Source organism: Lonchura striata, chromosome 6 (genome assembly GCF_050655825.1).
Source record: "Lonchura striata isolate lonStrDom1 chromosome 6, ASM5065582v1, whole genome shotgun sequence".
Lineage (NCBI taxonomy): Eukaryota > Metazoa > Chordata > Aves > Passeriformes > Estrildidae > Lonchura > Lonchura striata.
Genome location: NC_140708.1, coordinates 33,228,423 through 33,256,042, shown reverse-complemented (window position 1 = coordinate 33,256,042; position 27,620 = coordinate 33,228,423). Strand labels below are relative to the sequence as shown.

At 40.3% G+C, this 27,620-nt stretch overlaps 1 protein-coding gene across 37 annotated transcripts in view; it reads left to right on the top strand.

Annotated features, from left to right (window-relative positions):
• ABLIM1 (actin binding LIM protein 1) overlaps nt 1-27,620 on the top strand; it is a 191,917-nt gene that overhangs the window by 137,399 nt on the left and 26,898 nt on the right. For 23 of the 37 annotated variants that reach the window (XM_085582872.1, XM_085582869.1, XM_085582867.1 and 20 more), the window contains 8 exons: nt 4,104-4,191; nt 8,640-8,698; nt 10,987-11,049; nt 13,348-13,395; nt 17,603-17,680; nt 19,760-19,915; nt 24,277-24,312; nt 25,542-25,671. In XM_085582872.1, coding sequence (XP_085438998.1) covers nt 4,104-4,191; nt 8,640-8,698; nt 10,987-11,049; nt 13,348-13,395; nt 17,603-17,680; nt 19,760-19,915; nt 24,277-24,312; nt 25,542-25,671 — 658 coding nt within the window. Of the gene's footprint in view, nt 1-4,103; nt 4,192-8,639; nt 8,699-8,801; nt 8,845-10,986; nt 11,050-13,347; nt 13,396-17,602; nt 17,681-19,759; nt 19,916-24,276; nt 24,313-25,541; nt 25,672-27,620 lie in introns of all 37 variants that reach the window. The other 14 variants (XM_085582882.1, XM_085582875.1, XM_085582865.1 and 11 more) reach the window with 5 other exon arrangements.

Sequence of the window (27,620 nt, the reverse complement as noted above, 5' to 3'; positions counted from 1 at the left end):
AGGTACCTCCTAACCCTTTCGTTTACATTTTAAACTGGTAGAGGTGTCTAAGCTGGGTGCATACAGTGTGTAACACAGTGCCTGTGTTCTGCCACCTCTGTCACTCAGGACAGCTGTGCAGGGTCACTCCCCCATCCCCTTAGAGGAGCCTTCAAAGCTCTCTGCAAACACAGTCCACAGAGGCTCTTAGCTAAGGAGGATTGGCAACATCCAAGTTAAGCCACTTGAGAGAATAGCCTGCTTGGCAAAGGCTGGAACTGTATAGCTTCTGAGTCTGAAAAGGTGATTTGTGAAAAATCTAGTCTGAAAAATGTGGTTTCTCATTGTCAACTATTATTGCAGGTCTTGGTATTGGTATAACACATAATAGAGTTTGTATTTTTGCTCATGATACTTGGGACATGTCCTCTGCAGAGTAAACACATCCAGCTCCTTTGTGTAGTCCATCATCCATGAATTCTGGTCACTGAGCCTTCAACTGTCCTTCACAAGCAGTAGAGATGTGATTACATGGTTTTACTTTTAACACTGGTTATGAAGAATACATTTCTATAATGGTTTTCCTTGGTAGTGTTTCTCCAAAGTATTTTATGTAGAACATTAAATGTAATTTAACCTGCTTTGTAGACTGGGAAACTGATGGTCAGTGTTACACAGACTTGATTCCAGTTTAAGTCTTGAAATTACCATAATAAATAGATCCTTAATGCTATCTAAAGTAATGTTGTATCTGTTTAGTTCTTGAACGTGATTGTGCATATTGTGGACAGTATATATATTTGTAATATATAGAAAATAACTAAAACTCATATATCTTTGATCAGTTACTGATCAGTGAGATTTGCAGAGCCATAGAAAACTACTCAAATTTAGCATCCATTTATCTACATTTATAATTATGTTTATAGAATTCCTTTGGTCACTGTTTCTTCACTCTGCAGTTCTAAGGCTCTGGAAGTATTTGGTAAATGAGAATGTACTTCTTTTTTTTTATTTAATTTTTTTCTGTCAGCTGTGTTCAAATAGGATTTCATCTGAGAACCTGTTTCAGATTTGTTAATGTGGGCAGAAGTTAAATAGGCAAGTCAGAAGAGGTTATATGTTGTCATAAATTGATAACTTATATTCTTCGCCTTTATGGCACATGCAAGTGTCTGATGATTTAACAGAGACTTTATAGGCAGTGACAGCAACACATAGGTTTAATACTTCATTTGACAATAAATTGCTGTAAATTCATTCAATTCCATTTACCAATTTGAAGTAAAAATGTTAAATATTATTTTGGTGGCTTTTAGCACTTCTAGCTAAGCAAACCAAGGTATTTACTGCAATTAATTTAGCTTACTCCATCTTATGTTAGGGTCAGTCCTGTAAGATATGGGTCACAGTTCATGCTTGATGGTTTGGATAGTCCTGATGACTAATCAATATGAAATAATTCAGAAGGGACCAAAAGCAGTATGATAGATCAAATCCCAGTATCTGCATAGCACAGAGAGCTGCAAAGGATTTCTGGATGTGAACTTGAGAAGGGGTGAGAAGACCTGAGCAGAGGGAGAAGACAGAGCCTTTAACCCTCTCTCACCTTGAATGAAGAACGTTTTGGGGCAGATGTGCACTTAATCAGTGTTTCCTGGTCCTGCCAGGAGGATTGAGATGCAAACCCCTTAATGCACAGCACAGGAGCATGAGATCCCAGAAAACTGCACACTGGACACACTCTGAATGAGGGTTTAGTAGCCCTAAAAGAGCAAAAGCAGATGTCTAGAAAGTGTGACTGTTTCATTGACTTGTCCTAATACATTATAAATGACTGATTTTTAGCAACCATTTTTGCAGATGATCACAGCAAGTCAGGTGTAGTGAGATGAGTCCTGAATTAGTTGAGATTCAGAATGTTCTCCAGCAAATACCTGCTGTAGGAAGGATCCCACTCATGAGCTGTAGAAACCTTACAGAGGCAGAGAACTCATGAAACTGTTTGGGAAGTGATTTTACAACAACAAGTGCAGCTGCTCTGGTATGTCACTCCCCCCAAAAGCTCTCCAGTGCAGGGTGTGTTCTCTCTTGGACTTGCAGGGTTTGTGATCTGAGGCGTGGTGTTCATTCATCATCACTCACAGCAGGCTAAAATTGAGCCACTTGTTTCAGTCACTGGGAAGGACCTGATAAACTCAAAATTGATCCCTTTGGCTGTTTGGAAGAGGCAGATGTACATGGTTTGAACTATATTCCCTTGACAGTAGCTTATCAGAAGTTTTCCTAGGAAAACAAAACTTCAGAGAGGCCAAAGGTCTATGCAGAATAATGTGATGAATTCTGGATTTCTTTAGCCTATAAATTCCAGACTTGAATGAAACTAGTGGGACACCTCAGAGGTTAAATAATTGCTAGGGAGAGTCACAGATGAAGGAGGCAGCCAGTAATGAAAATTATAATGAGCATTAACTGTGTTTTCTCTCTCAGTTCAATATTAGCTTTGTTGCTGCAAGTCAAACATCAGTTCTCTGTTTTCTCCCTCAGTTGCTTTTCTTCCTTGAGTAAGTAGATTTGGTAGTGACTTCTCATTTTCCCTTTTAATAGAGACCCTGTTTTGCCTGATAGCTCTAAATCTGCTTTACTAAGAACACCTAAATCCCTTACTCTCTGGTGGATTTTGCCTCTGCAGTGCAAGAATCAACAGTAAATGCAAGATCTGAGTAAGAGAAGTGCAGGCTTTTTGCAATAGAACAGTGAAATATATAACTAAAGTACCAGCACACTGAGTCCTCTTCTCTGGCCTTGTATTGCTGAAATTCCTGGATGGGAGTTATTAAAATTGAATGGTGCAACTTTGGCTGTAGAAGAGCTGGGTGGTAGAGCTGATTTTCTGGTAGCTGTCAGGTACTTTAAACCATGTACTTCATCATCTAATATACGTATATGTGTTTCAGTAAAAAGCCTGTGTAATGAATGTCACATGTGAACCAAAAATATGTTGTTATTCTTCTCAAAAGACAAAATGAAAGGTTTGATTTAGTAATGTTATGGTCTTAAGTATACAATGAGGTAGGAAATGGTTGTGATGACATTTTACAAGTCGGCTATAGAGTAAGCAGATATTTTGTGCATATAGCATCTGCGTGGATGGGGAGTATTTATGAAAAAAGTCTGGAGGTTAATTTTTTTGGAAAGCCAGATACAAATTCAAATACTTTTAAAATTCTTTACTTGTCACTATGAAGGGTCATTTTCTAGCGTTAATAATTTTTCTATTTAAAAGCCTGATGTAGACATTTTGTGCTTAGTTTATGAGGAGAGGAAGCTATTGTATTGATTGCTTTCATCTCCTAAAGAAAGAAATTGCATTAATACTTATGCCTTGATTTTTCCTGTTCTTATAGGCCTGAAATCTGATCAGCTTTACCTATTAATGGTATCAATGTATTTAAGAGACTGAATGACTCAGTGGATTTGGATTTGGGTAACAGGATCTAGGGTATTTAGGACCTTTACATTAGTAGTTCAAATTCAGCTCAGGCTGTCTGTGCTGGTGCAGCTTCTGAAGTCAGGGATCTGGGAATTAAATTAATGGTCCCAGAAGTGGCTCTAAAAAGCTCTCTTTACCAATACCCATGTCAGCAGTGTGGGGAAGAAGGCCAAGGAATGAAATGGCAGGTTGAAAACTCATTCATTGGCAAAACAGGAACAGGTTTGCACCAGTTAACTGCAGTGTGACATTCATTGCCTTGGACTGTTGGATGGTTTAAAAAGATGTTTGTCAAATCATGCAGAACAGGTGACTTATGATGTAGCTCCTAGCCAGGAGGACACTGATTACTTGAATGGAAGGTGTGAAGAGGAGGGGCTGTTCTGGGCTGTCTCTTCTCTCACAGCCTTTTTCCCAAGCAGTCACTGCTGGCTCTGCTGAGGACAGGACAGACCTCAGGGCTGGAGTGGTGTGGCAGAGCTGACATTCTCTGTGCTATTGTCACATCAGGAGGGCAGTGTTCTATCAAAACAGGTGAACCAGAAGAAAAAGGGCAATGGTCAGGCAGAAGAGTGCTCAGAAAACAGTGCAGTGCATTTGTCCCTCATGTTCCTTTTCTGTTTTTGTTTAGGCAGGTGACAAGCATTATCATCCAAGTTGTGCACGATGCAGCAGATGCAACCAAATGTTCACAGAAGGAGAAGAAATGTATCTGCAAGGTAAGGATGTCTCCATTCCAAAAGAAGAAAATCAGACATCGTGATTTTGTGGTTTTGGACTATAGTCGTCCTGTCCTCAATGGTGTTCTCATATTTTTTTCACTTGATACCCTTTTTGCTCTATTAGGTGGCCCTAACTGTAACTTTGCAGCAACTTTTCACCCTTGCTGAGGCAGCCTGTACTTGTTAAAAAATGAAATTTAATAGGCTGCCTCTGAATTTGACATCTCATTGGTAATTTAGCCCCAGAATTGTGTATGAGAAACCAGACAAAGTGAAGGGATTTCCCCTGATTCCTGCTGATCAGTTTCTATGCTATTGTGGACCACACTCCAACCTGTAAAAGGCAAGGGAAAATCTTCCAGAAGATGCAGTGAATTTGCTCATTCCTCATGCACATTGACAGAGTCTCTCCTCCAGTTCTTAATTTACTACCCTTGCCTACTTCCCTTGTATCTGGTCACATCTCTCTTTTTATCCCCATGTACTTCATTTTTATATCTTTCTATAGCCACCCCTTTCTTGTATGTTTATTTTCCTCTCCCCTTTCTTGTTAAGAGTCTCACACTTCCAATTCTTGCCAAGCTTGGTTTCTTCATGATCTTTTCACATAAAAAAGAATATGCTCTTTTCTTTGATTGAAAAGTATCCTTGATATGAATCCCACCTCCTCTCTGAGAAGGTGTTATACTCACTATGAAGTTATTTTTATTGCTTGCTCTAGTATTACTATTGGTAGAAGGATGTATAATACACATTTATGTAAGCCAGAAATAAAGTGAAAAAGGCAGATACATGCTGGGATTTTGTATATTGCACTTAGGTTAGAAAACTTGATTTACTTGAAAGGAATGTAGAAGAATAGTGAAAGAAATATGAAAGTGTTGTCACAGCCATTTCTTGAAATCCTGAGGAGAGGATCTTACTGGAGGAGTTCCAAAATAAGATAATATTGTTAAGGCATTTCTTTGAAGCTAACTTGTTTTATTTTGTAGTTTGTCCTTCCTTGCAGTCCCTCTCTCTCATCTCTCCCTGACCTTATACCTCAGTCATCTTATTCCAGCTGTGCCCAGAACAGGATGTGAAATGGTGTAGCAGCTCTGCTTGGCAGGAGCAAGGAGAGGCTGGAAGAGGGCTGGGTGGGAGGTGCTGCTTTCTGATGGAAAATTGGAATAACTAACTTGAAAGCAGCACTTGCAGCAGCTGGCAAATCTTAGTTTCCTCACATGATAGTGTGCTAAAGAACAGGCAGAGTTCAAAATGAGCATCAGATCATCCTTTGCTGTCATTAGTTAATAACAGCTTTCTCCAACTAATGCCATTTGCACCAGTCTAGCAGAGAGTGGGCAGGCTTTGGTGTAAAGTTCTGCAGATCCAGATAAGACAGAAGGTATCACTTTTACTTAAACTAGGCTGGAGTTTGTCCTGGACAAGTTCAGGTGATAGGAAAGGGGAAAGGAGAGAAACCTGGCAGCAGCTTGATCTGCTGTTCTCTTCTCAGTGAATCTCTTTGTGTGGTTATGAATCAATGTTCCTGGTGCTCAGTCTCTCTCAGGGGAGGAGCACCTCAAATTGCATTGCTTTATTGTTCACAGGATGTTTTCTGGCTAAATACTGGAATTGCTGAGTGTGCTCCAGACTGTTCTGCCAAAGCTTTCCTTGCTGAATTCAGTGTGCTTGCAAGTGTGAGGACCTAAAAGCTTTTCCTGTGCAAAGCTCTCAGCTGAAATGCATATCCTGACTCCATCCAAATCACTGCCCCTAGGGTGCAGAATAACAGCATTCCAAGCATTTCTCCAAAACAGAAATACAACACCGCAACAATAAAGCTAGAACAAAAATCATGTTGTTGATAAAATACACAAAAAGAGGTGGCTTCCATCTCACTTTGAATTGTCCTCTCCCTAGAATATTAAAACACTTTCTTGGTATTGCTTTGTATAATAGAGAAGCCTGTCAGGATTGTGGTAGAAACTTGTATTAAAATGTTGGGAAACTGGCAAAAGGAGAACATGGACAAACAAGGTCTCTGTCATGGGGCTTTCCATATTAAGGATGGTTGGAATAATGCTAGCAGAAACACTCTGGCTTGGCACTGCTCCAACATAGGAAAATGAAAAAGAAGCAGCACCAGAAACTGTCTCTTTCCCATTAACTTCCTGGTAATGCATTATTTTATGGGCTGCCTCACAAGGCTGTTGCTGAGCTAGGATTGCCCAGTATTTAGAGGGATGCTGAAATAATAGTACATGCAGAGTTTAAAGCTGAATAAATGAGCATGCTAGTTGATGTTTGCCAGGTAAGCAAACAAACATATGTTAAGAATGGAAATAATCACAATTTGCTGAACTGTTTCCAGCAGTAAAAGAGAGGAGTGAGGCATCTTGGGAATTTGCACCCTTGCAAGTATTTCAAAACGGTTTGGATGAACAGTATCTACAAAACGTAGGTGGCTCAGAGATCACAGAAAATGTACATTTAACTTCTTAAGCCTGCTCTGTCTGATTTGGGTTTTTAAATGTCACATCTTTCAAATCTCTTATCATTTTGTGAAAGAAAACCCACAAACCTTAGCTAGCTTTCACCATGAAAATGACACCCAGGTATTTCTTGTTCGCTTTCAGCACTCTCACAAGGTGTCCCTAAATGGTACCGGTTTGCGATAAATACTGCCCAAAATGCAGTGACAGCTTTCTCACTGATGGGAGGGAACGTTGAACAGAAAAGAATCACAGACTTGTTAAGGTTGGGAAGACTCCTAAGATCATCAACTCATGCCAGTAATCTAACATAGAATAGGGATAATTTTTCTCAGGGCCACACAGGAAGGAAGCTCACAGCTGGATTTGAGACTTGAACTAAAATCTTCTGAGTCTTAGTTCATCCTTGAGCAATAGGCATCATATTCAGAGGACTCTTACTCAGATCACTTCTTTTAACATGGACTTTTAGCCTTATGACCTGAACTCTCTTCCTCCTGCATGGCCAGGGCACAGCTCCCTCCTGATCCTGCCTGCTCTGTGGGCTCCTGGCTCCGAGGCTGCTGTTTGTTTACAGAGAAGGCTCTCGGTGCACTTCTCCCTGTTGTCTGATGGTTTTCCACTGCCAAATGCACAGTTTCCTTGGCTTAGATTCACAGCCAGAGATCTCAGACCCTTGCTCCAGAGTCACAGCATTCTCTCCTGTCTCCTGGTGATGACTGTGCTGTGTACTGCTGGCAAGTGAAATGATTCCTGCTGCTCTTTACTTCTGCACCAAGCCATGTAAGGGCTTGTTAGAAGAGAGTTTCCAGGCTCCCTGACCCATCCTTCTCCTGTCCTTGAGGGTGGGGTTTCCTCTGGCTGCTTTTGAGCTAATAGTCACCAGCAGGAGACCTGGACTTGGCTCTGTTTGGTTTCTTTGTGGACAGAGTGAAGAGGTGATGTTCCCCCCTGCAGATAGCCAAGGCTCTGGATTGGCTTTGTGATGACTGAAATGAAGGATGAATTTGATTGCAGCTGCAGTCAGTGTTAAAAATCAGTGTTAGTTTCTGCTCTGTTTCATCTTGGCCAATACCTTCAGCAGCTTTCCAGCAGTGACCACAGCTTACACTCTGTTTCAGAGGACAGCTGAAATGGGATGGAAATGCTTCTTGCCCCTGACATCACTCAGTCCATACCCAGCAGGATATTCCTACTTTACAGCATAAGAAAGAATCTCATGTTTTGGGAAACAAACAGCAGAGGACTTGCCTTTTTAGTAGGATATACAGCTGGATATGGCAGGTGGAAGCACCAGTAGCACAGGGTAGAAGTGCTGCGTGTGCCAGTGGCAGGTGAGGTGTGCTGGGATGCAGGGAGGGGCTGGAGCTTTGCACCACCTGCCATCCTGGCCTCTCACCCACTGCCGCTGGGTCACACGCAGCCCTGGCTCTTGCACTGTGGATTTTTACATTTTGCTTTTCCTTTTGCATTTTACATGAGAAAAAATGTGATCTGAGTAGTACTGAGTAACTGAGTGTGACACCTATTTCTTAATGGACTTACAATCAGAAATTCCTTTTTATGTGCAGGGCAGTACAGAAGGGGAGAACAGACCAGGTAACTGTGGCCCAGTTCTTTTGCTCTTACCTCTTACCCTTCAACCTGCCAGAGGAATTCTCTCTCTTTCAGTTCCTCCAGCTGGTGCTTGCTGACTCTGTTGCTGCTTGAGGCTGCTTAAGTTTTAATTAAGAATGTGTGCAAAGTGCTTTGACAGCCTCAGGACAAAGCTGCTGTAGGTACACCAAGGATTTGAATATTTTTTGTTTCCCTTGTATTTCCCATGAGCTAGACTTTAATGTGAATTACTCTCATAGTTCATACAGATCCAGCATCTGATGCAGTGAAGAGATTCTCTTTAATAACTGGCTTGTCATGAGCAGAATCACCTGCTTTTCTCTGAATAAAGATGTGTTTCTCCTCCCTCAGGTTCCACTGTCTGGCATCCCGACTGTAAGCAATCCACTAAGACTGAAGAGAAGCTCCGGGTAAGCTGAATTCATGGCTCAGTGACACACCATACATTTTGCACACACAATAATCGAATGTTGTTTTTAAAAGAGTGACTTTTTCCATGTTTTTTTTGCATAGCTGTCACAACTCTGGCAGAATATACAGTGGAGGCACTTCAGAGGTATTGCTCTGATTTTTAGGCTTACCACCTTCACATACCTGTCTCAGTGCACTGCCTTAAAGATAGTGTCATTTACTGACATACAGACGTGGCCAAGTATCTAAGACACTTCATTTCATATCTCAGTTGTTGTGAGAGAGACTCCTAAGGAGAAGATATGAACAGGGCAAATGCTATCATATATTTTAGTGGTTTTGCACATCTGCATAATTGCTCTATCGTTATCCCCTGTTCTGTGTGGTTATTTGCAGCAGTTAGACAAGATGAACTCTTCTTTCTTTGCCATCCAAGTAAGCCTCAACTTAAAGTGATCCTGATTTGAATGCCAAAAAGAGCCACAGTTACCCTTGGAGTTAAATCAGCATATTCAGACAAACTTTCTGGCTCAAATCCTCGGTGACAATAGTGCTGCACTGATAAATGCTAGAGCCTGGCTTTTTGCATGAACCAGGCAATTCTAAGCCCTTACTCACAAATTCATTCTCTGGACAATTTTCTCTTTTTGACATCTCACTTGTCCCTTGAATTTTGCTAATTTCCCTGGATATGAATATTACAGACTGTATATTAATAAATTGTCATTCAGATAAGAAGATGAAAAGGTACTGGTATGAAGCTACCTGTGACACCCTGTGGGTTGTATTCTGTGTGGGTCTCATTCACAGGAATCCTTTAGCATTTATTCCAGTACACTGGTCTGTAAAGCATCCCCCACAGAGAATTTATCATGGTTGTGCAGATAAATTCCTCTTGAGCAGAGTTCATGTTAGTGTGGGCAAAAACATAACTGGATGGGTGTGTGGTTTAGAATGGCCAAACTCAGTGCAGGTACCATCCAGCATTCACACATTGTTCTGTCCTCACTTTTTGTAAGAGAATGGAAAATTATGCCAGACTAGATTTTCTTCCTCATTTAACAGTTTGAATGTAAGACAGTATTTTGGCCATGCTTAAGTGTCAGAATGCTTTTGCCTTGCAGTACTTGGTTGCAGTACAATACCTCCCTTTTGCTTGGACCCAGGAGTTTTATCAAAGCACTCCTGACTACACTGTGGCCCTTATGAGCCTTTTCCAGCTGACCTTATAAATCAGTTTGCTTGTTTCCATTCCCCATGGAAATGGCTGTAGTCCTCTTCAAGTATTTCCCTTTGTGTCAGTATTCTCCCCCCTCAGCTAATTTTAATTGAAGTGAGCGAGGTGAATGGATTCACTCACCTCCAAGGCGTTGCCTGAGTGAGTCCTTGCAGGAAGAGGAAGTGAGGCTGAAGAAGGCAAATTGAGGGAGCATCTGAGCAGTGTAACAGCAGAGCTGTCCTGCAGCACCTTGCTCCTGGAGGAGACCTTCTATGCAGAGGTTAAATAGGTCCTTAAAAGGCATTGATAAATGCACCATACTGAAACTGGCTCAGATGCATTATTTTTAGCTTCTATGGTACATCACAGATTGTCTACTCTGGTGCAAAGTCAGAACCTTATTCTAGTATCAGCTAATATCAAAACTTTGATGACTTTGACACTTGTTGACCCAAATGAAGTCAGTAGCAAACAGGTAGGTACAGAAACAAACAAAACTGGGGGAGCTGTGTGCTATTTGAGCATGTCAGCACTAAATTGGGATACGTACTTTCTTTGAATTGCAGGTTTTTATTCAGGGTCAGGCCTAGATTTTCTGGTGGTTCTGCAAAAAGCCAGTGCCATTGCCTATTTGCTTGCTGGATTTCCTTTCCCTATAGAACAAAACAAAACAAAAACCCTTTCATCACTGAAGTAACTTCAGAAGTTTTCAGCACCTTCTGTTTTCTCTCAGTAACTGAATTGTGATATAAACTAATCAGCATTTGAGCTGGTCAGGATCTGAGAGGGAGTTCATAAAAGCAATGGTTGCTTTAGATCTTTTCCCCATGGATATTTGTGGAAGTTTACAAAGACAAAACAAGCAGAAAGCAAAGCAACCATGTGCATGTTACAAAAATATATATTGTTTGGTGTTTATTTACGACTGTCTGGCTGTTGTGATTCTGCAGCAGTCAGTAAGTAACAGATACTAGATGATAAAAACTTGGTTGAAAAAAGAGCTTAACCACTGAACTGGGGAAACTGCTTTCCTTTTCACTCATTTTTCCCTTTTGTGTTCCATGACAGCATTCCTCATCTGAGTTCTTTTATCCAAAGAGTCTGGTTCTGCGCAGGCCACGCTCTGCAGAGGTTTGCTGTTGTGTTTTCATAGTGTTGATAATGATCTTCCTTACTGAGAAGATTCTTCATTACTGTCATTTGCTGCGCTTGCTACTACTTCTGCCACACAGCTTTCCTGCTATCACTTGCCACCATGGGCACTGACGCTGTATTTTGCATCACTTGTTTCAGTGTTGCTTGTTAATTCTCACATTTTTTTATTTTGTTTAATGAAATGCTTAAAATTAACTTTTTTATTTTAGATTCAGATGAGCTTTTGGGGTCTGTAGTATTGGTCTTCCAGTATTTCAGGAAGTTTTCCTTCTGAAAAAAAAAATTAGAGTGCAAATATGAAGCAAATGAAAATAGTGAAAAATAGCTGACTTTAAAGCAACGGTTAAAAAGAAATAGTTTTCCATGAACAATGAGTTGTGTTTTTAGGGAAAAAAAAGCCATCAATTAAGCCACTTCCTTTTTTTATATATATTGACCAGCTACCCAGGAATACTTTAGTTGAGAAAGTGCTTACAAAACACCAGTTTTGGATATATTCTATGTGCTGCCTGAGAGCATTTGCCTCTCTAGTCTGATGCACATTGACATCTGAGTTGCAAGGTCCTCTCTGTCCTCCTGACTTTGGAACAGCTGTCTGCTTTCAGATTTTACTGAGTTTGCTTTGCCCCTACAACCACCACCCAATTCCATTTCTTCTCCCTCAGGGCAGTGTTTATTTGTTGGTTGTGTCTGCTGTGGGACGTGTGGCTGTGCTGGTGCACCTTGGGGTAGTTTTCACTTGGTGATGGAGTCTGAGCTCACTGGTGCAGACCTGGTAGAGGCTGGCAGCAGGCAGAGAGTCCATGCCCCTGGATGTTCTTAATGTTGGTTTGTGCAGCCTTCACATCTCTCATGGCAGAGTAGATGCAGTGTCAGCCAGGGCAGGGTGTCTGTGAGATCCAGCCTGCAGGATGGCGTTGGACAGTGGAATCCAATTCTGTGATTCAGTGGGGGTTGAGTGGTTTATTTACTTAACTACTATTGAACACCTCTTTCTCTGTTAGCTACAGATCTGTGTATCAAGAAAATGCAGCATAAAGATGTGTTATCAGTGCTCCTAAGGACAGCAGTGTCTCTTCAGTCCTAGGCTTTATGGAATAAAATCTTGAAGTCTGAGAACAGCACTGTAGGACCATTTCACTCATCTTTTAGGCCAGTGTAGTGACTTTTTGCATTTAGCTTAGGGCACACAAGTCTAAGCTCCAGTGTTGAAATCCAGGAGCCTCAGGATCCAAATCCTATTCAATATATTAGAAAAATATGCAAGGCAAAATAAGGGTAGCCCATGTTAAAATAAAGGTGTGCTCTCCTTCTTGCTTTGTAGACTGTGTAGGATACAAATATCTTAGGGTCAGATGAATATCCTCTTGTGTAAATTTGGTCAGTATTAAATGCTGTTTAGATTTACATGGTGATTCTATAAAGTGTAACTCAAGGCAGATTTTGGCTTCAAGTCTTTTTCTACAGAGTAGACATAAAGGTACTGTCATTGCTGTTGCTATAAAAGTGGGCCAAAGACTTGAATCTACATGAAAATTGTAGTTAGAAAGTAGTGAGGTGAAATCCACTGAATTCTCTGAAAGCTTGTGTTGAATTCAGTATGTTCTGGATTTCCCACTTTATTTTCTTGTTCTTCCCACTTAACTTACTCTTGATGAAGGTTAAGTTTGCATGAGTAGTATTGTAGAAATTTGTTTGGTACCAACACCTTCAGTAATTACGTGCTGAAAATTCATTCTCCCTCCTGCCTTTTATATCCAGAAAGGAAAGAAAAATCAGCTGTAACCTATTAATATCTATGTCTGTGTGAGTTTGAGCTAAACCTGTTCACTGGTTTTGTCTTGATGCATACTTAGTATAGAGAAATAGGGAATGCATGCATTTGAAGGAAACACTCTTGTAAGGAGAGGGGTGCAGTTAAACCAGCAGAGAGGCACAAAGAATGCTGACTTTGAGGGACTTTGTTGGTCTTGTACACCCATTGAAGATTACAGAAATCCAGAGGAAATCAATATTTTATGAACCCTGGTTCCAAATCCTAATCAACTGTAAAACCTTGCAATTGATAGAGTAGGTAGTCAGTGTAAAAAGTGTTGTACTGAGAAAGTCAAATCCCTTACTGTTGCTAAGTCTGCCCAGAACAAGAAATTCCATTCTAATATTCTATTTATTTAAAATATGCTTCACTTTTAAAGTAGCTTGTGAGGTTTAGAGAATTTGATTAAGCTATAATGTTAAATGTTATTAAGTGAAAACATATTCATTCTTCTGCAGCTATTATCACCGCCTTGCATAATGAACTCTATCAAAAAATTAAGGCAGGTACTGTAAATGGTGACGATGCCTTTGTAAAACGATAGTGCATCCATTTGGCCAGATGTTCTTGGGATCAGTTTTGATCTGGTTGCCTGCACCTGTAAGTTTTTACAGAGCATGATGCTGAACATCTGTACTTGGGAATGCCAGAGCCACCACATTGTAGCAGCACCTGGATGATGTGAATGGCTCTAGTGGGGATTTTTTTTTTTTTTTAAGAAGTTATTTATTTAGGTGATGTACCATGCATGATTACATAACAAACAGGGGTAAATGCAGATGAACATCTTAAGCTTTGTAGTCAAATACTGAAATATGAAGTTAATCAGTTTGGGGCATCTGCATGAGTGATCTGATAATTGAGCACTCAATTCACAATGAAGCTTAGAGGATGAGCATGGCAGTTGGTATTCTATCTATTAATCTATAAATGAAACTGGTAAAGAACTTCTTTATTGAAGGTAAATGCATGGAATGAAGAACAAAAACATAAAAATAAGAAGTCTGTGATAAAGTGGGAAATAACTGAGAAGTCTTGCAAATACTTTAGATGCTTTGTGATCTGTTTTTTCTTTTGGCTCCTTTAATGACATGCATGAATTTTTCTTGACTTTTTATTTTTTTCATATACTTCATAGACTTTCTGTATTTGGTAAAGTCATCCTATATTGATATATTACAACCATTTCTGTGGAAGAGGAAAAGAAAAAAAGATGACTCTCCTACTCTCAGAAAATGTGGAGAAGCCATGTACCACCAGAAAAGAAAAAGAAGATTAGCTCTTCATAGAAATTTCCCTTAAATTTCTCTTGACACAGGTGGCTTTATAAAAGGCTGTATTTGAATCCTTCAAGGAAAAGAACAATCATATAAAAAATGTTTCAGATCTCTTTGTAGAAGAAGAAAGGCAGCTTAACTTGTTTTGTTGCTTGGAGTGTAGAACAAGTGTCACAGGACTATTGTTATGGAAGTAAATACCTCTAAATTATTGCATTTATTTTAAAGATTGTGTCCTCTTTTTTCACCCATTTTCTTTCAATAACGTGTGAAAGAGATGCACTCGTGTTACCTCCGTTGTTAAAGGTTACACCAGGGCCAGCCCCATTCCTGCTTTAGCTGATCAGCTTCCCTCCAGGATGGAATTTACACCCAGTGCAGTTCCATCAATACAGAACTTGACCTCCAGTGTGCCTCTTGCCACCTGTGTAAGATACAGAGTCACAATGGTGTTACACAGGGTCAGGGATGAAAGTGTAAATTCAGTCTAATAAAAGCCATACCAGGTCACAGATTTTCAAACAGGAGCTTTTATGGGCCTCTTGGGAGAGGAGCCAACCATAGCAATAAAAGTGTGCCAGAGGAGCAGCTTATATCAAGGAATCTTTGGTGTAAGTTTGTTAAAGCAAGCAGCATAAAGGTTTTTAAGTGCAGTGCAATTGTCTTTAGGGGAAAATGCAAAGCTGTGAAGGATTCCAGACCATATGGGAAGAAGCAGGTTAGGAAAGAGCCATCTGTGATGGGAACAGCCTGTATAACTCAAAATAAGAAATAGGGCAAAGTGAGGCAGGAAGGGTGAGAGTAGTTGTACAAGTTCTTTTTATGCACTGTCTTCAAGGGTATGTTTAGACCTCAGCAAGGTAGAGGACTGACTGGGAGCTGCTAGAGGAGCCTGAGAGTTGCCAGTCTGCTTGGATTCAGCTCCTCAGGAAAGGAGCAGAGTGTGCTCAGGAAAGGAGCAGAGTGTGCTCAGGAAAGGAGCAGAGTGTGCTCAGGCTGTGGCTGGCAGCAGGGTGTCCTGGCCACACCATAGGGAGCTTTGCAATATGCAGAAGGTAAAATTGATGTACACAGAAAGAATCACAGAAAAGAGAAAACTGGTTTAAAGGGTGTAATTTCTGGCTTGTGGCCTTGTTAGTGGGATGGTGAAGAGGAACTTGGAACAGAAACACAGTGAGGAAATTAAGAACAGGTGCTACAACTTGCCAGTCCATATGACAATTCCTCTTGTACTCCAGGGTTAAGAGCACATAAGAAATTTATTAGCAGGATATGGCTGAAACTATCTTTTTAAGGTGTCTTAACTTTATTTTGTAAATTCACTGAAGTGATAAATACAAGTGAATTTTCCTTAAACAAAAAAGGTTTTAGCAGTGACACTAAGAGATGAACTAAGGAGCTGGAGTGAGGACTGAGAATTTCTTGTTTTTGAGGCAATTATAAAAGATCCAAAGGGCCTGCCAAATGGGAATAAGCCATAACTGCCTCTAACACTTGTTTTCCTACAACAGGGAAAATTGAGCAGACAAAACACTCAAAGTATGTCTGCCAAAAGCCAAAGGTAACAGAGACACCCCTAAAAGTACCTCAAGTACTTAATACTGTTCCCTATGTTGTAATGAAAACAATTGTTTTCCATAGTAACTGCAGCAACATGTTACATGTGTCTCCACTCAAACAGAGTGAAATGGAAGAATGGAAGGGGATATAAAGTGTTTCTCAACAGCAGCCAGATTTTCCAGCTCAATTCTTGTAACATTTCCATGAAACAAGTGCTTGTTGTTGGGTTTTTTGGTTTGGGAGGAGCTTAAGGGCAGATGAGAATATTCTGTTCCCTTTTGAGATGTAGGAATTTGTAGCCTCAGAGAGAAAAGAAAAGAAACATGTAAAGGTCCAGCTGAGAAAGTGTTCTCAAACATGCTCTGGAGAGGTTTTGTGACTTTGTCAGTCCACAGCTACATCTGCTCTCTGTTTGATCTGAATCTTGCGTTTTTTGGTAGAACATACTCAAAGCTTTTTGTTTCTCTAACCCTCCCTGAATGTGGTGACTTAATTTTCAAAAGTGAAGTCAGAGAAAGCCTGCTGTATAATCCATGACTAGTCTTCGGCACTTTGTATACAGATGGTTCCAATAGCTTCTCTGGCTTTGAAATTAAAAGTAGAAAGTCTCTGGGGTGAGTTGAAGGGTTACTTCAGGAAATGTATGCTCAGAGGTAAGATAGGTCCAGTAGCCTTTTTGTGTTCATCCAATATTTCTTAAGAAACAGTGAGCCAGGCTGTCAAGCCTTGTTTCTCTTCAGGTATGCCTGAAGGTCCCTTAGTCCAGGGGACCTGATGTCACAAGCTGATGAGGTAAGGACTGTTTTCCAGGATTTAATTTTAAGTAACCTTGAAGTATACCACTGCTCTGGTGTCATCAGAGTCATATGCTGACACAAAGTTTTGTGATGGGATTTGGTTCTTTGCAGTCAATTAGGGAGCAAAAATTGTTCATAGTTTCTCAGTTGCAGTTGGGATATGGTTGACTTGACTACCTTTGTGTATTGTGCTGTGTGCCAAGTTCAGGACTAATCATCACAATAACCAGGGTGACTTTTGATCAAATAGAATACTTTGCAAATGCATCAGGTTTTCAGGATCCCCACAGGTCATCAGTTGTTTCCTCTCCTCTCACAGAACTTCCCCCAGGGCATCAGTGTCTGTTTAATCCTGAAAAAGTGTTGGAAAATCTACTAAATGTAGCAGCATTAGTTCTGTAGGGATGAGAGTGTTCTCATGAGTTTCAGTTTGCAGAAAATGGTCATTAAAAATCATGACTTTTGCAGTATGGGGAATCATGACATTGCAGCCAACATTTGACTTTCCTGCTGCATCTTGGTTGTGCTGCAGATGGAGGGAACAACTCCAAGCAAAGGATTTCAGGTCCTTTTGCTTAGGAAGGCTGAATTCAGTTCTGATTATGTCATTCCTAATGGAAATCCAGAGATTGAACACCTGGAAAGAGATTACATGTGTGCAGTTCTCACAACAGTTTTGTCTGCTGGACTGCTGATCCCTGCAGTGGTTTGTGAACTAACCTGTTGCTAAAATGACCAGCAGGAGTGTCCTGGCTGGTTCTTTGTATGGCTCCTACAGTGTCTCTGCAGATGTTGTTTGATTTTGTTCATTATTGTTGTCAGTCTAGTCTTTTACACTGTGTGATTTAGAAAACCTCTTCCCCTCTCACACCACTCCTTCCCATACCAAAAAAAAAAAAAAAAAACCAAAAAACCAAACCCCACTTGCCTCACAAGATTGTGGAATTTGCCAGAATGCTTGCATTTGTGTTGACATTTTTCTTAAATTCAGTTATTTTCAATAATGCAGATTTCTTCACTTAAAGTTGCCAACATTAATGGCTTCAGATTGCTCTCAAAAGTTCCCTTTTGTTTTTCAGCCTACAAGAACCTCATCAGAAAGCATTTATTCCAGACCAGGTTCCAGTATACCTGGCTCTCCAGGCCACACTATCTATGTAAGTATTCCTTCTGATGAATAAGCTGCTGAGCCTTTGCTTGCACATCAACTCCCATGCTGAAATAAATCACTTTTATACTGATGCTTTATCTTAGTGCTTGAATTGTTAAAACCTTCACCACATAGCTTTTATAGCTACAGGATTCCAAGAGCAGGGTAGGCCTTTTCCAGGTCACATTTCTCTTGGAAAGGGACAGTAAATCTTTTGGTGGTGTGAAGAGGGACAGAGGGCAGAGGGGGTCATTCAACTTTGTAAGGATTTTGTGAGGAGATCTGTGCACTTTGATACACAGTTTTTGAGAGGTCTGCACTCTGCACTTGGAGAATGTGGGGAGCAGGGTCAGCTACACTGAAAGAAACCTATCTAAATCCAACACTTTCCAAGTCAGAAATCACATTTTTGGGTTGTGAAAGGAAAGCTGTTTTTAATTTAGGAAAAAAAATGTTATTAAGCATAATGATAAATCACCAATTTTATTGATAACCTTGAGATTGTATGGATGAAAATGTTGAGTAAACCCCAGAAATTAGGCAGTTACATTTATAATTATGCATTAAAAAATGTCCAAAATTACAAATCTCACGTCCTGAGTTAAACTCCATTTCTATGCATTTCAACAACCACAAAATAAGCTGATATATGAATAGTGTTGACACTGCAGATATCAAAAGACAAAGCATGTTCTGGACAACTGCCATTATGCGGGTAATATCAGCTTCATGAACTGTAGCTTATGAAAATAAATTGCTGCTTGAAATTGCTGTCTATAGAGCAATATGGCAGCCTAGATCAGGGTCTACAAAAATATCTGTAATAATTTATATTGGATTAAGAGTATGCAGACATATTTGTACCTCATTAACAAACTGGTAAAAATACTACAGAAATAACATATATCAATATACCTAAACATTTTAAGGATTAAAATGGTTTAAGGTATTTTTTAATATCTTGTAATTAAAATCTAAACAGATTTGAGTCTGCTTGTAGAGAGTGAATGTCCCAAATATTTCAAACTTTGCTTCTCTAGCAAGAAAGGTTTTCTTATTGTTTTAGTTTAAGGCATTTCTTAAGAACCACCAAGACCAGTGGTTGTTAAAGAGCTTGCAAAGGCAAATGCATATTAATCTGAGATTATTAGGTGCTAGCACTCAGAGCAGAAGTGAATGTGAATTTCCTTATTCAATCTACTATTAATAAAGTATCTTTTAGAAGGGTTGAGAAACAATTTGAATATCCTCTTTCAATTTTAGTCATGAATGTATTTCTGTAAGGTAGATAAATATGTATGATGATTTATTTAAAGTCTTTCTGTAAGTAAAGAAATATATCAGTTATCTAAACTAAATGTAAGGCCTCTTTCTGTCTCCTTCTAATGGGTGCAGCTGACTTGGGAATTTATTTCCTATTTCTATTTTTTAACTAGTCAAGATCTCCTTGCAGTCTTAGTGGAAAAAAATAGTCCATGCTTGCACCATCTAGTTGGTAAGGAGTGAATGCTTTAGTCAGAAGCTTGGGCATAGAATGAGTGATGAATGCAATTATTTTATTTGGGAGTTTGGATACCCAGTCCTGACAGTCCTCCTTGTCTTTTTATTTCCTTCCAATAAATTCTGTTTCCTCTTGTGTGCACAGTTACAAATTGAGTATCTGTCTGTGGTCTTCAGCATGAAATCCTTTTGTAATCTCTGTAATCAGCGAACTAAATTGATGTTATCACCCATTTTACATATGGGAAAACAAGAGCAGAAAGGTGAAAATACTTGCCTGAGGCCACAAAATGAGTCATTTGCAGAGCTGAAGTTTCCAGCTCACTACTGGGGATAAAAAAACTTTTGTAACTAGATCTATATATGCCATGTTCTTTCTTCCCTAAGAGAAGAGAAAACACTGTGAGCTGCTGCAGAGGAGGCCTGCTGGAGAAGAACAAGAAGCATTCACTCCAGATGTAGGGTGCCAAAAAGGGGTTTCCATAGCAACAGTGTGACAACAAATACACAAAATCATGAATTGTGTAAAACAGAAATTGCCAGTGCATTTGTGTAAGTTAATTTATCTTCTGTCTTTGACCTTTAGGCAAAAGTAGACAATGAAATCCTTGATTACAAGGATTTAGCAGCCATTCCCAAAGTCAAGGCCATTTATGACATTGAACGTCCAGACCTAATTACTTATGAGCCATTCTACACCTCCGCCTACGAGGACAGACAGGAGAGACAGAGTCTTGGAGAGGTAATGACCCACCAGCACCTCATTCTGCTGTGCACTGCATCCAGAGCCTGCTTCGCTCCCATGGCGCTGCTGGAGGTGGTTTTTGCTGCTGTTCACACTGCTTTGTGTCTGTCTCATCTGGGGAACTGGGAGCTCACGGTGCTGCCTGGCGTGTGCCACTGCAGGGTTAGACACCTGCAATATCACAGGGGGCAGGTCTGCAGGCTGGCTCTGTGTGCTTCCTCGTAACTCCCATGGATATCCTCACCTTTGGGAATGGCAAGGCACGTGAGGAAAAAGGCAATGTGCTGTTGGGCTGTGGAACACGATATTCACAAGAGAATAGGAGGAATTCCATGATATTCTACGGACTAGGAGCAGCAGGATACTTATCTCACAGGTACTTCAGGAAAATGTGTATCACCAGAGCACTTTGCCAGACATACTGGATAAAATTGTGTCAGGATGAAGTGCCCTTCCAGCTGGGAAAGCAGGTTAATTGTGTTATAGAAATACCTGCCTTACATTTTGACCTGCTGACATTTTGTAAGGGTTCTTGTATCACACAGCAATAAGAAAAAGCTATGTCTCTAAACTTGTATATGAAGGTACCTTTCAGATTGTCAGTTCCCAGTTTTCTCAGGTGAATTTCCATAGCTGCAATTACTATTTACATGATTCCAGTGCAGTCTGTGAGGCAAGCTTTGTCATGTAATAACCATCTGTCTCTGAATCAGACTTCCTGAATGCAAATCTAAATGGAGGTGGAAATGGATTTACTGCTTGCAATCTTAGTGACCTTACTGACTCTAACTGAATTGAGTATTAAGTAGAAGAAAGAATTACAGTAAATCATTCAGGCACCAGTGGTCTGTAGATCACCAGTGTGACTAATAATCTGTTTTCTTATCAGTGTTCTACCCACCAGCAGGTCAGAACTGCATCAGTTTTTCTCCTTTGTTCTTAAATGTTTTATAGAGCTAGTTTTTTAAATAATGAATTGGAAATTCAGCTCAGGAATAAAATAAGAGATTAACAGGTCATAGCATTACAGAATTTCTCCCCTCCAGTTTATGTTGGTAGTGGATCCAGCTGGCATCTGGTTCAAAACCACTGTGAGAAGCATTGGTGACCTCTGACCAGTTCCAGCAGGCCTGACCCATTCCACAAAACCTGCTACAAACACGTCTCTTGTTAGTCACACAGGGGGAACTGATCTCACCAGAGAAGGTGAATTGGATGTTAATCCTTAAAGGGGAGCTTCTTACTGACAAAGCAGTATGTTGGAAGCTGATAAAGCAGTGTGGTGTAAGTTGTCAGCTTTTATGCTTGTTCTTCGAATAAGCAAAAGCCTTTGGGGTTTCTTACACCATATTTTCACCAGCATTAAATTCAGTGAATTTCTGGTGACTACAGAAGTTTGTTCTGGAAACAGAAGGGGCTCTCGCCTTTATTTCAGAAGATCTCAGGTTTTCACCCAGTGCTGCTGCTGACTTCTGTCACCTTGGGCAAGTTACCTCACCTCTTTGTATCTGTTTGTCATCCCTTCCCTTGCCCTAATGAGAGCACAAGCGCATTGGGGTGGAGTGATCCCTGACCCTGTGTTTGTGTCGTGGTCATCGAGTGACAGCAATCTTGGTACAGCGAGCATCCGTCCCCATCGCCTTTAAAAAGCAGAACGGTAACAGGTTTAGTCGTGCAGACAGTGATTTACCCTGCATTCTCTGTGTTAAATAAAGGGGGACTCTCAGTTCATGCTTGTAAATGAAAAAAAAAAAATATATATTCGCCAGTCTCAGCCAAGAAAGATTTTTGGGTGTGCAAGGGGATATGCGCGAGAGGCACCAAAGTTAATCCAGAGACGGACGCAAATTCAGGGAATAACAATTGCCTTCATTCTGGGGAATAATTGCACAAGGCCGACACACTCTGGCCCAGAGAGGAACGCGGCCGGGCCCGGGGCGGGCCGGGCCCCGGCGCCCTCTGGCGGGGCGGGCGGGCTGCGCGGCCGCGGAGCGCCGGCCGGGCCGCGGGTTATTCTAATCCACGCTGCGGAGGATCCCGAAACCGCCCGGCGTTCCGCTTCCTCGGGACCGGCCCTTCTGCCCGGCCAGCTGCAGCCTGGTGAGCGCCGAGGCAGTCCTTGGTCAGCGCCAGCTGTTGTGGGGTGTATATTGAGAAGTAGCGCTTTACCTCTATGAACTTTATTTCAAGTACTCTGTGGAAAACACTAAATGCTCTGAAGCACCTTTCGCTAACAAGCAAACGCGAAATGAGAAAAGGATTGTTTTTCTATGCTTTAAAATGGAGCGCCTGGTAGTTCATTTAAAAGACAGCTAAAACAGCATCAGTGTGAAATGCCGAGTGACACCTCTAAAAGTTAGCAGAAATTAGACAAAATTATCTGTGTGGCTTCAGGTATTAGAGCAGACTGTCAGATTCAAAGCAACAAAGAATTGAGCCTGTTGCAGTAGAAATTTTTATGTAAGTTTGGTCAGAACAAACCCTCTTCTTTTCTCTTTCCCTTCCCCTTCTGGAGTCATCCCAGTATTTCCACTGGCTTGCTGTTCTGGGACGGAGCTGCTTTTCCCACTTGCCTGCACAGAGTGTTTAGAATTGACCATAGTGTGGCCTTCTGTGATAGACCAGCTTTTGAAAGACCTGGAGAAGCAAACATTCCTTGGCAGCCTCAGAGTCTGAGATCTGACAGTTCACCTGTACATGTAAAACATGCATGTAAAACAGTAACTTGGCTGCAGAGTGGGGTTCCATTTCCCAAAAAGCCATCAGACGATGTCAGCTAGTGACGGAGTAAAAATACAAGAAGGGAAAAACACCTGGATTCAGCATGCTACTTTCTGGGCTGTCTTCCCAGTCTTAGATTCCTGTGACTACCTTTTACTGTAGCCATTACCTCAGCATCCAGGTAACCCCAGCAGATGATAGAAATTCATTTATTTAGAGTAACACACGGATTGCTAGTATAAAAATGTGGGAATGTACCTCACAACATGTGTTTTTTTCATTCATATTGAAAGTTTTAGGTTAGCTCTCAGTTTTTTAGCGAATGTTGTTCCAAAGCACTGTGTGGAGCAAGGTTTTTACAGCTGCTACTGTTAGATGATAGGAAGCAGGAAAATATGAATATAAAAGAATTTCAAGGCTTTGATGGAAAGTAGCAAAAGCAGTTTTTAACAGCTTTATGGAAACCTGCTGAAAAGGAGATGTCCTATATCCAATAAAATACATTGTTCCTTTGTTTGGATACTTAGCATTCCCAGTGTCATCAGCTCCATAAGAGTGAATGGCCTCTCAATCTAAAATTTATGGATTATCTACCAGCTGGACATTTATTATCAGCAGCTCTGCATACATTTTTCACTACTGCTGTTGTACATTAGTGTAGTAGTTGGATCAGAATCAGCAGTTTTCCTTCTGAGATATTATCTTAATAGCTATATCATTCTATAATTGTGGTCTTATTTAAAAGCATAATCTCTTACCCTGTTTACTATGACAAATAATATTGAAGTTTTGTGCACAAAGGAAATAATTAAATCATGACCTCTAAGCTTCAAATTGTCTGGTGGTTGAAGAGCACATAACTAGTAATTATACATAGCCTTTATTCTTGTTTGTACCATCAGTATATGCATAATCATATGTTTCATCTTGCCTCAGTTTCCCTATCTGTGTTGCAAAAACTTTTCATAATATTGTGCATATTTCTGCCCACTGGCCTTTGTGCAGTTCTTTCAGTACACATGCTTATATTTCCTGTCTGTTCTCCTTACGTAACCATAGAGGAACACAGAGATTTAAAGGAGGTCATATCAAAGAAATGCTGATGACAACTACGTGCTCCTTTGCATGGGTATGAAATATAAGGCCTTGGGGAGAAGCACATTTTTGCCAGAGTGTGTGTGTTGGAGGGAAAACATGCTTCATCCTGAAAGATACTCTGTATTTTGATTTTCCATGCAAAGCTCAGAGTTAAGTTTATTTACTTTTGATTTCCATTTTAAAGATTTCTTCATGACAGGCATGGTTGTTAAATTAGTATCTCTTTCGGGTTTTGATCTTTACAGCTATGTTTTAATTACCACGGTGATTAGATGGCTAAGATGATCTTGCATGGTACTTGACTGAATTAATCATGCTTATAAAGATTCTCCCAGAAACTTTAAATATCAATGATTTATGGACCAGTCCCAGGGTCAGATGGAAAAAACAGATTCCATTGCTGGAATGGTCTCAGTAATTTCTTCATTGCCACTTTACACTGTCACATGTCAGAGAATCTTCAACAATGTCTAGATTGCCATTTTCTAGCCCAGCATATGCAATGATATTTCATAACCTTATTTTTTGTATCTTTGCAGTCTCCAAGGACTTTATCACCTACCCCTTCTGCAGAAGTAAGTTTGGTGGAACTCTGGGGACAGTCCCACTGTGATTAGAATTATTCCCTCGAGCCAGTGCAGGCGTTGGGTTTGTTGTCAGTCGGATCCATCTCTGTTTGCCACACAGGCGTGTTTTCTCAATGTTGAAACTTAACAAAAAATATTTCTAGGAAGGAAACATGAAGCTTCTATTGAGAGATTTTACAAGAAGTGGAGCTGCCACTCCTCTCACTTACTGCCTGTAAAACAGAGCCCTTTGTCCAGCAGGTGTCACTTCTGGTACATTCCTGCTCCTTGTGGCACCGGCAGCTGTAGGATTTACAGGGGACAAAATGCTGCTCTAAGCATCTAAATAATAACTCATATTTGCTACTGAAACATTTGCACTTTTGTCTTGAAGAAAACATAACTATATGGTCTGGTTTGGTTTTGCTTTGCCAGAGGAGTTAATTTGAACATCCTAGTAACATGGAGCAGTTGGGAAGTAATTTGTCATGATACAATAGATGTAGAATCATTATAATTTCATTATCTTGTTGCTTCTTGGCAACATAAAAGTACTTACTGCTACTAGTTAAAAATTAAGGGACTGTAATATTTCTTGTAAATCTTCATGCATTAATCAATCCTTTCCCTTTTGTCCTGGTTTAGTTTGCTTCATGAAGGGGTGGGGGGTGAGGGTGTAGTTTGTTTTGAGGTGTTTTGTTTGTTTCTTTTACTGGCTTTTTTTACCCCCAGGAAATCAAGTAAACTGAATTTTGCTGTACAAGGTGTCATGTTTTCGGATGAATGGGGAATCTGATTTGGATATAAATACCTGCTGATGTAGCTGGTGGTCAGTTTAGCCACAGAGAGCTCTGTGCTACAGCTGTTGAATTCTTGCTGGTCTCCAGGTTAAGTCACTGATGGCCAGGTCGTGTGTCTTGTGCAGGACATTGCAGGACACACATGCTCTGGATGCAGCTTCCCATATAGAGTCAAGGAATGTGGGCAAATCTAGTATTATTATAGAGTTTAATAGAAATTACAGGTGGAGTTGGAACCTTCCAATACTCTGAATTCTGACTACAAAACTGGGTTGGAGCAGATCCTTGGGGAGCAGTGCTAATGAAGTAGGTTGAAAGCTTAAGGGATGTTGCTATTTCAGTCGCTTCTGCTGATGCCTTCAGATCCATGGAACTTAAGTGCTGCTAAAAACGTATTCAGTGCATTTGCATTTACCAGTGGCTGCCTCTGTCCTGCAGGGCTACCAGGATGTTCGGGACCGCATGATTCACAGGTCTACCAGCCAGGGCTCCATTAACTCTCCCGTGTACAGCCGGCACAGCTACACCCCCACCATGTCACGTTCCCCCCAGCACTTCCACAGACCTGGTAAGGCCAACTGCATTACAAATCCATGCAAAAATAATGTTCCTTTATTATGCCACTCAGTGGTGCAGTGAAGCACTTCTTTCTCTTAAAAGTGGAAGTTTAGGATTGAAAAATTGTTGTATATTTTAATGTCTCATTTTCTCTGATTTTTTGTTCTGGATTGATATAGTCTTTTGCACTAGGCTGTTTCTTGTATCATAAATATGCATCTTCTGGTTTTGTTTCCAATCAGTTCTTTTAAAAATATTTGTATGTTTCTGAAAGCAAGCAAAAATTTTCAGCAAAGTTCATTCTGGAGTTTCGGAAAAGTATCACATATTGGAAACAAAAATTATGGCTTGGCTGTACAGAAGTTAGTAATTTAGGTTTGTTCCCTTATAAAAAAATCCTTTAAAGCTTGGTGCAGCCATAGAATCTCATATTCAGAAGCAAAACACCCGTATGTTCCAAATTGCTTGTCATTTTTTAAGACACGGACTCAGAAGGTATCTTTTTAATTAAAGCTGTAGGCATTTGCCTGGGAACACTTGAAAACATACTTTATTTCTGGTCTGGCAGTGATGTACCAAGTCCTGTGTACAATACAGAAAATGTGCAGGTCATTCAGGTTCCCAGTGCCTTCAAATTACTGGTTGTATATCTAAAAGCAAGATATGAAAATGAACTATTCATCCACGCCCAAAATGCATAAAAATGTATTGCTAAATGCTGCTCATTGAAGACTTTTCAAGACTGATTTTATTCTGTATGGTAATGAATTAAATCTTTGTGATCTGTTTTTAAATTAATTGATACAATTGCATGGTTTCATCTTCCTTGGTGATTACAGCTGAACAGTTGGGATGCCAAAAGCCCATATGCAATAGGAGCTGCATTTTTAAAATTAAAGATTTATAATAGAGCCACCACTGTGAAACTTGAATGCTGTAGCCATTTCCTAGTGGGGGTGGGCTGAAAGCAGCCAATTGTGTCTGTCAGTGAATGCCTTATTTAAGGGACCCAAGGGAGGTGGGACAGAAGCAAATTGTGTCTGATACTTTGTGCTGACAACATAACTGTGTTTTAAGATGATGTTACAACTGAAACTGAAAGAGACTTGAAAATGTGAAAAAGCTGCAAACTTCTGTCCCTTGGTTCTCCATGTCTGAGGGGATTTTTCCATTTTTATCTGTTGTCTCAGGGATATGAACAAATTCACACCCTATTCCAGACTTGATTGTGATTGAGTTTTACTGTCTGTGTTCAGTCAAGGACCTTCCCCAGAAGCAATCTCTGTTTATATAACTCTAGTGATGGGCAGGTGGGCTCAAGCCAGACTTGTGATCCAATGTAAAATCTTCCAGAGTCCACAGCCTGAAGGATTTTCTGGAGAGATATTTGTTCAAACTTATCTATGTTCAGATGATCTCATCTTGGGCTCACCTGTTACTGATGTTCATATGACACAGAAGTAATTCTGTATAATTTGTCATTTGATGTTTCATACACTGTTTTGGGGAAGTTGTTAAAGCTACTTTAATCATTTTCCTACATTAATTATTTATTGGATAATAGCACAAATATATTTGTTTTTTTCCTCCTAATAGCACTTCATTTCACCATGTTATTTTGCAATAGTTTCTCTCTGAATAAGCCCAGTGGCCCCAGATCACTTCTTTTTTGCTCCCAGCTAGTCCTTGAGAGAGAAGTGAACTGCTGTACTGACGTTGTCAGGATAAGGTTCTTCAAAAATCGAGTGCTACAAGTTCTGAAAAAGTTTGCAGCCTTTTCCTCCACTGGTGCCCTAGCTGATGTTGGCAGCATTTTTGGAATGTCTTAAAACAATAGAAAACAGCTTGCTTGCCTCTTGACTAACATTTTTTTGGTCAGACACTTTTCAAACCAGCTGCTTTCTTAACTAGTTAAGCGTCAATGTTTGTGATGTTTGCATGCTGGTAGCAGGCTATTTT